Genomic DNA, 9,340 nt, shown 5'->3' with positions numbered 1-9,340 from the left:
CACGTCAACTTGTTCTCTGCCCCATCTCTCAGCCTTTCTTTTGGCTTGCAGTAACCAGTCATAGTGAGCATGGTTACTTGCTGTGTAATTTCATGTAATTTCAGGGTTATAGAGACCTCTGTATTAAGTATGCAGTGGCTTCTTCTGAATTATCTTGGCACTTGTGAAATAAGAAATTGCTTTTTAGAAAAGAGGTGGAATCTGCTCTAGCCTAAACCCCATAAAGCTCTAATTATTATAGCAGAAAGTTTGCATCCTTCCCCACAAGGGGCCCTGGGTTCCCTTTGTTCTGCTTTTCACCAGGAAGGTTGCTTAAAGAAAAATCTCTCAAGTAGAAAATCTCAAGGGCCCAACCTCCTGATGAGATGGCTTTCTATGCAGGGAGTCTTTCTTACGTGAGGAAGTGCCAATAGGTCAAAGAGACCTGTGTGCATGAACACCAATCAGCCGTGTCATTACTCCTTGTACGTGGATTTTGACAGATCTACATCTTTTTAAAAAAACCCAGCAAAGAGCAGCTGAACTCTTTCCTTGCAAACAGGAATAACTAATGTCCCTGATTTTTTCATGAGAAGTCAAGGAGCCCCATGGCAAGATGAGAGGTTAAGGAGCTTTATGTTCATTCTAAGGCAAAATGTAAGAAAACATTCAACCATCTCCTATCAAAATTAAATTACTGAAGGCATTCTTCATATATTTTAATGGATAATTACTGACAGAGATTCATTCCCTCCTTTTCCACTGCTTGCTGCAGATCACCTTATACATACTGACAGCTGTTCCAAACTGAGTGGTAGATGCAAATCTGATGGATCAAATAAATCTTTATTGTAAATTTCCTAAAATTCTATGATATCATAAAAAATAAAAAAATGTAATCCATGTTCTTCTTGAATTCTACTGGCATTTTAGAATGCACAAATGATTGTTATAACTATCAGTTATATAAAATATTTTGCCAAATTCACTTCAGACTTTTTTTGTCATATGGATTATTTGCACAAGAAGGCTTGACACTAAATCCAAATGAATTGTTTTCCTGGCTAACATTACCTTGTTAATGAAGCATACATCATTTCTTTAGAGTTATTATTTAGGCAGTGCTTGTAAAACACCATTTTATAGTGGATACTCATTTAAGAAGCAGTACCAACTTTGCCTGAATGAAGTGGAATATTTGAGGATTTTCAAGCTGAACCCCACAAGTGTTTGGACTGATCCAGGATAGCCTTGATGCTTTACAGTATGTATTGAATCACCTTTTGACAGAAGGATATGATACAAATTCAACCGCCAGACTTCAGTACAGTGGCTGGATATTAATTCACCAGATGCCCCCTATTTGAGTGCCTCTTTACCAAGTTTGTAGCAAAAAATATGAGATGTGAGTCACTGCTGCATTACATTAGCTTCATGATGGTTTATCTTCAGTGAGTCAGTGGTGATAAAGAAGCTAAGTTAATATTTACCTATTGTATTTACTAAAATCACATACCCTTTAGTGGCAAATGATCCATGAAATGGGCGGTAAAGGGGCCAAGAAGAATTGTTCTTTTTGGTAATACAGCTGCAGAAGAGGGAAGGCCTCTTATGCCTCAGAATCCAATAAAGAGAAGAGTTATTAATCCCAGTATGTCACTGCAGGGGGAATAGTTTTATTTTGCATGCCAGCAATAGCAATGATTCAGTGGTAAGTGATCAACATAGTCTATAAGCTCCCTGTCAGTCTGAATTTCCTTCTGAAAGCTTCCATGTGTTTTTTCTGAAAACTTCAGTGTTGCCACGGTTGAATATAAAAACTTCATTCGAATGCAAATATCCTTCCCCTGTCAGTAGCCCTGAAATCATTTCAGGGGAGTGAAGCATCCAGTGATTTCTAAGGAGTGTAGCCTGCAGTATCGGTGGAGAAGCCAGAAGCAGCAGCTCTGGTGAGTCACTGACAGGAACTCTGTTCCCCAAGAAATGGCAAAGGAACTGCAAAAATGACAGAGCAGACAAGCAGAGGTAAGAAAATGTTGAGATGCAAAGGAAGAGGACTGAGTGTCCTGTTTCTCTGAGTAGCAGGAGTTGTGCTCTTGCTTTTCTTAGAGGAGGATCCCAGATGACTGATATTACTTTCTCTGCTGAGTAGAGCATAAGTGGATGTCGGTTCAGTGAGTTATTTGTTTTATTCTCTCTGTTCCTTGAACACAGTTTTAACATGTGCTTTTCATGCTCTTCCCATGACCCTAAGTGCTAAATTGGGCTTACGGGGGAAATCATGTCTTTTGAACTGCCCCACGCACAGAAGACAAAGGGCTGGGAGTTGCACTGATCAACCTCACTATGTATTTTTCATCAAAGGACTACTCCAACCTGAAGGGTATCTTCAGCAAGGAGTTAATATGTGGTTCCTGCTGCTTTTGTACTGCTCAGTGGGAATAAAGGGATTTTTTTCTAGAGTCAGGAATCATATTCCTAGAATCTTATTCTTCTTTCTGCTCTCATACCAAAATGCCTTGATTGCCTGGGCGGGACTGGGGAAAGAAGAGTACCATGATTAAAAAATTATGGACTTTATCTCAACAGAGTTCTACATTTGGATTTTGACACTAGCTTTGATTTTGGAAAATTATTACCTTTCGGCTTTCCATCTTTGTCCTCAGTTAAACTCTCTTCGTCTGTGTCTGTGATTTACTGACCTATGCGCTTTTCCTCCTGGGCTTCACTGCCCTTCCCCACACCTGCCATTAGCACTGTTTTGTGGCATGAACAAGAACTCAATTTGAAAGTTACCATGAGAATATGCTGAATTTGAGTGTCACTGTTGCACTGTATTTATTTCAGACTATCCTCATATCTACAATGTCATATTCTCGTGGTTTGGTTTATCTACTAGATATTATCGTGGTTTACTTTGTACCTATTTGGATGGAGATCACCAGGGAAGATGTGTTGTGATTAAAAGGAAAAGCAGCAGGAGTCCATTATTTCCATCACCAGTGCCATAAAGTCTGTTGGTTCTGTATTCCAGCCAAAATGGCAAGGCTTCAAGAACAGACTTTGCCTTCCAGTAGTGCCCTGCCTCAAATGCAACTGACAATGGAATTAATGGGACACGGACAGTGGCAAAGGGGTAACATGAACTCATGTTTCATGTACTGCACAATGCTCTTGCCCGCTACTGCTGAATTTTCTTTGGAGCAACTGCAGCAGCAAATCTTCCTCTGGCAGACATTTGCACCTGCAGTTCTTTAAGCCACTTCACAACTGTGCAGGGGCAGCAGCTGAAAGAAGCAGTAGGTCATCTTTGGTTCACTCAACTGTGTCAATACTAGAAAGCCTGGTAAAGCAGTGAGCAAGACACTGTTCTCAAGGACCAGCTTACTGTCTGCCAACCAGATAAAAGGGCATGCATATTTCCCAGTAGGTGCCTGCACAAGCTTGACCTGAAGCCTTGCAACCAGACTGAGCCCTATGTCCACCTTCAATTATATTTGTGCCCATTTACTACTGGCAATCACTCTGGCAGTAGTATATTCCCAAAGGGGCATGGAGCAGCTGGAGGTGTGTCATCTGTGTTTGATTTGCTGGGTCTAGGTGAGAGACTTCATCTATGTCAGAAGCAGTCCCCCCACGACATGGATGACGTGAAGAAATGCTAGTGTCAACCAAGCAAGTAAATCCCTAGAAGAGACTTTAAAATTACTGATATCAAACATCTGTGACAGGTTGTCCTACAGACCGTAGAGATCATGACTGAATCTGCTGGATTTTTTATGGGTCTGTGATAGGGTATTAAAGTACTTTGAAAGAATCAAGGGACACTTTTGCAGCAGCATAATTTAGGAGGTGAAGGACTGAATTGTGGTCTACATTTTGATGGGACTTGGGCACTGCTTCTTTATGATGTTTGGAGAAACCACTGCCTCTGTGTGCATAAAGAATAAATTACCTTCCTATGACTGACTGGTATGATTATATCCCATTTGTGCAGTACATGTGAGAATTTTGCACTTTGTGGCCTAGTGTTGTTCCTGATCTGTTGAAGCAGTCAGTCTTTGGTCTTTTTTGTAAGATCTTTTGGATACACTTCTTAAAGGACAATGCCCTCCTGCCATAAGATTTTACTCTAAATAAGCCATACATTATGCTTGACCTTACAATACTTTTTGCTCTAACATTTAGAGGTCACCATTAGTGATTCAAAGTTAGCAGAGGTAACAAAAAAGTTTTCTTGAGCTGGGGGACTGTGCTGATATGCAAGCCAGAGCAAAGCTCTGAAAGAGGCCAGTAATTGCTTTTAACTAATCAGATGTTCTGAAAAAGAAAAACTATTGTTGCCAAAGAAATAACAACAATGTAGGAGAAAGGTGGGGGGACCTATATTAAAAAATGGAAATTAGACAAGGTCAACTCTCTTTTCCCATAAAGCAAGAGAGAACTGGATACCTGTCTTTTCTGAAAGACAGAAGGTTGCTGGGTGCTAATATGAACAAATGAAAGAAAATTTAATGAAGCTCCACCTTTCAGGGACCCTGCCATCAATGTTTTGTTCTCATGCCAAACTCCTGGACTATAAAAATCTGCCTATAAGCCAAGAAAAAACACTTCCCTGAAAGGATTTTCAAGTTACCGCTCCATGGCAAGATGGGAATAAAAAAGGGGGGATCATTTTGGATCTTCTGCCTAATTTGGAGTTGTTGCAAGGGCAAAGAACCTGTTCAGATAGGTAAGAAAAAAATCTAATTCTCACATTACTTACTCTCATTTTGCTCTCCATAGGTGAAAAATAGAGTTGACAAGTTAAAATGTGTAACATATTCATGTAAGAGCTGTAGACATGCCAGACACTGTTTAACATTGTACATTTTCATCCTTATTGTCAACCATTTAAGTATTTTACTTTTTTACTTCCATTAGTAGGTAGTGTATCAACTATTTTATGTCCTAATAAAATGACTAATCTTTAAGAGGAGACCCTCTGGATGCAGGTTGCATCACAAAAAAAAAAAAAAAAAAAGGTGATACCCTTTTCAACATATTTCACTTATACTTTTTATAGAAGGAGTATGTATCATAATGCAGCTAGGCTTGATTGACCAGCAAGAAATGTTGCATTAGGAATAATCACATTTTTTGTGGTCTGCTGCACTCTTATCTCCTGGTTTGATTTTGAATGTCTTACACTTTTCCCAACTGCTTAATGCACAAACAATTGATGTAACAGTTATTGCTGTCTTAGTAATTCTAGCAATTCTACTTCCAAGAATAGCCAAATTTTCTCATTTGCCCTCATTATTGTGTAGAAAAGTGCTAAATTGCCCTACTCCACTTTAGTGCTGCAACAACCTATGGCAAATAACAGTCCCTTTAAAAAGGGAGTGTTTCTATAAGGACTTCACGGCAGTTGAGTTTGTGTTGCACATTTCTACCATTAAGATCTGAATTTCTCAGTTTTCCCCTGGTGGTTCTTAGGCAGGAATATTCAATAATATTTTAGAATTCACTGAGTGCATTAATTTTTTATTACATTGGTTTTTTATTTGATCTGTGATGGATGATACTATGTTGATATTCCTAAACAAGCTACCTAAACAACACAAAGAAATTTACCCATTTTCATTCATCATTCTTTCAGATGAGCCTAGAAGAAATGCTAAATGCATTCTGTAGCAAACATATATGATTTAATTCAGGGTAATTCATGTTGTCTTTGTGAAGCTCAGTGGCATGAAAATGACTTTCTGAAGTGATATCTTATATGCACTTAGGGTATGTATCTATGCATTTGACAGAGGTACAACTTAGAGGTCCAAAACATGAGTTTTGGTTGAGAAGAAAGAACGAGTAGCTCTTAGCTGACTGCTGAAGGTGGTAGCAGCCTTAACCATGAGACCAGTGGCTGCTGTTTTGCTGTAGTCATACCACCTATGATATCTCCTGGAAGGGACTCAATACAAGACTTTGGATGGGTCTACTGTGTAAATACAGACACAATCTTTATAGATAATGGAGAGATGCATGCAGTTTTGAGAATCTTGTTAGGCAGATATGTAAGGTAGGGAAGCTGAACCCATTCTGCTTCACTGTTAACATAAAGGAGCCAGAGCTAATCTGCTTACATTGGAGGTATCTCTGTCATTGACTTCAAAAGATCAGGGAGATGAAACTCCTTCCCACAAGCTAGTATCTTCCAGGAGTTATTATTTTTTCCCTTTGAAAAATCTCTCCTTTAATATTTTTCAACAAAAAAAGGACAAAGCACCTCATATGGGGTGAATTTCTAAGCTCTCTTCCTATGACTTTTTCTTTAGTCCACGTCTCTACTGTCGGTAGGAGTGAATGTGCCACCTGGGGCAATTTCCACTTTCATACATTCGACCATGTTAAGTTTACTTTTCCTGGAACCTGCACATATGTCTTTGCTTCACACTGCAATGACAGCTACCAGGACTTTAACATTCAGATCAGACGCAGTGACAAGAATAACTTCCTGATCTACTTCACTGTCACCATTGATGGAGTGATCTTGGAGGTGAAGGAGACAGGCATCACCGTGAACGGGAACAAGTGAGTAAAGACTGTACTGTTGTAAGTTGGGCACAGTTTTAAGGGCAGTCCTCATGAGAAGCACTGAGTTCTTCTCCTAGCATTTAATTATGAAGGGCCAAGGCAATCTTTGACTCTGGGAAAACCCCTCACAATCTTGTTGGAGAGAAAATTGCAAGCATATGGGCTGTCTTCTCTTGACAGCCTTCTAGAAACAACCAAATACAGAACAGCATTCGTCACTAGTTGTAATTATAGCACCAAAGCCCATATGTGTCTTCTAAATCAAAGGGACAAGAAATCTCTTAAATTTTAGCCATTTTCTGAATTTCTAAGTTTTTTAGACTGGGAAAATGAACGGTAATTGTCTTGATAAGAGGGAAAACTAATGTCTGAGTCGCATCAGCAGGTGAGTAACAGAACAGAGGTCTTTTCACATCTCTGCAAATCCCAAATGTCAAGGAAATCCTGGAGGGATGATGACAATCTGCAGTGTCCTCATGTGTAGGGCATTTTCCCAATATTGTCTTCTTGTTCCTTATAAACTTTTGGGTTAGGTCCTAGGATATGTAAACAAGCAGAGCTCCTTTGGTATCTGTTGAGTGGGTAATGTAGTATCAACAAATGACCAAAATACATTGTGTTGTGGATTAAGGTAGGTAAAAGGTCACAGTGGACAATGTGATCACACCTAAATTCAGTGCATTGGGTGGATGAAAGCTGATTTTGAAAACAGTGTTCCCACATCTTACTTAGTTCATTTTGACTCTAGGTTTTCTTCCTATATCTCTGTGAGCATTACATCAGGTTTTTTTGTTTGTTTTTTTTTTTTTTAATGTAATCTCTTTTGTTCCCTCCAATTTTCAGGATCCCCATGCCCTTCAGCTTGAAGAGCATCCTGATTGAGGACACCTGTACTTACTTCCAAGTCACTTCCAAGCTGGGCCTGACACTCAAGTGGAACTGGGCTGACACTCTCCTAGTATGAACAACCAGTTAGTTGTTTTTCTCCTGGTGAAACCCATCAGTGATGAAAAGCAGAGCTGGATGCAGGCACTGTGTTAATGAAAGAAATTGTGGGAGAGAGGTGTCACTGTATCCATAAGCTGATAGGGAAATACCAAACTAGGTAATAGTTTTGTGGGGCAGGGTCATGGAGTTCATGGAGTCACAACCCCTAGGCATTTCCAGCTGATTTTATGCGACAAAAGTTGCCACTGTTAACCCTGGATGTAACACATCTGTAGTTACTTCCTTGCTCCTTGAGGCACTGACAGCAACACAGCTAGTCCCTCCAGCTCTGACTTGCTAATTACCCTCTGTTTCATGCACATCTTGCATGGGAAACTAATCTGTGTGACCTTGTTCAGACACTGGCCTCTGTCATTCCAAAGCCATGCTATGAGAGAATTCCCCTCTAAAGACCTACCCTGTAATATCCTCTTCTTCAACAGTGTATTTACACTTCTGTGTGTGAACACTTATCCTTCACAACCAGGACTGAGATTAACTAAGTGGAAGTTGTGTGTCATGTTTTACAGTTCAGAGATAGAGAGAGGGTAAAAGGTGAATAGTGAGAAAAAAAACCCAGGAAGCAATCAAGTGATACTGAAATTCTGATTTATTGAAGTATTTACTTCCCTCCTTCCCCTGTACTAATTAATACCTAAAATACTGAATGCAGTACCTGTACATGATTGCAGAGTGGACACAATTTTAGGGTGACAGACTTGTAGGGAAAGCATCGCCTTTTTTTTTTTTTTTTGTGGACGTGAGTGATGCCAGTACTATCCTCCAAATATGTAAGAGTGGTTAGGTGCTGTAGTTTTATCTAGCAAGGCAACAGTGTGCTAACCTGGATCTTTATTTCCCCTAACTATGGGCAAAACAAGTAATGCTGGGCAGACCCATCCCTAGAAGTGCTATAAAGGTTTCCATTTACCCTATGGACTGGGAAAAACTCTTAGATATGACTAAAATCTAACTAGAGGGTGCTTCTTTGCAGCATTCAGCATTAGAGCACAGTTATCTGACCTGCCTGGAGAAGAGCTGTGGTACCATGCAAGAGGTACAAAATGTCTATATACCAGTGTCTCTATACTAGGAGACACTGGTTCAAGGATTAGTCCAGTGTTCAGTATGCTTCACTTAGCTCTTTAGTAGGTAGGAATGACAGTTGCTATAGGATTATCTTCACATTTGAATTCAATCTGTCTACAGGTAAGTTTTATGACAGTGTTGTAAAAGAAGAGGAGACTGCTACAAATTGGGAATGAGCATTTCTGCATGAACGACTTTGTAACGTGCTGCCGATGTGGAGAAAAGCCTTTAAACTCTGTGTTTCCTCTTTTGTAGCTGGACCTGGAAGAAACATATAAAGAGAAAATATGTGGTCTATGTGGGAACTATGATGGCAGTGAGAAGAATGATTTGATTTTGGATGGTAGGTCATAAATACAACATATTCCACACAGAACAGACCTCTTAATACATGACATAAAACTTGATATCTGTATATTTAGCAGGGTTTTGGATTCCCTGACAGGCACATGAACATTTTCATATACAGGAGATGTATTTTAAGAGCTTTTGGGATGATTTGGGCTTCTCTGCTCTTTTCAAACTTGTAAGAGTCTCAAACCTCTTTGACCCAAATTAATTGCTTGGCTATCATGCAGCAACATTGCCAGGTTTCCCATTGATAATAACATACTTTAAGGAAATGCACGATTGCATTTTCTCTTCTTCCATTTTAATCATTCTATATGTGATTATTTTTGTCTCTATAATGAAATGAAAGCATCAGAGA

The 9,340-nt window shown here is 39.5% G+C and overlaps 1 protein-coding gene across 2 annotated transcripts in view; it reads left to right on the top strand.

Moving 5' to 3' along the window:
* The first annotated feature begins 1,853 nt into the window (after positions 1 to 1,853).
* Positions 1,854 to 9,340, top strand: part of LOC113950949 (mucin-5B) — a 46,202-nt gene continuing 38,715 nt past the window's right edge. For both annotated transcript variants that reach the window (XM_027651389.1, XM_027651390.1), the window contains exons 1-5: positions 1,854 to 2,004; positions 4,513 to 4,711; positions 6,297 to 6,552; positions 7,399 to 7,513; positions 8,887 to 8,974. In XM_027651389.1, the coding sequence (XP_027507190.1) occupies positions 4,630 to 4,711; positions 6,297 to 6,552; positions 7,399 to 7,513; positions 8,887 to 8,974 (541 nt within the window). In that variant the 5' untranslated portion in view covers positions 1,854 to 2,004; positions 4,513 to 4,629. The remainder of the gene's footprint in view (positions 2,005 to 4,512; positions 4,712 to 6,296; positions 6,553 to 7,398; positions 7,514 to 8,886; positions 8,975 to 9,340) is intronic.

The sequence above is a fragment of the Corapipo altera genome, unplaced genomic scaffold (genome assembly GCF_003945725.1).
Source record: "Corapipo altera isolate COAL_440 unplaced genomic scaffold, ASM394572v1 78, whole genome shotgun sequence".
NCBI lineage: Eukaryota > Metazoa > Chordata > Aves > Passeriformes > Pipridae > Corapipo > Corapipo altera.
The sequence above is the reverse complement of the archived record's forward strand: the minus strand, read 5'-3'. Positions and strand labels throughout refer to the sequence as shown.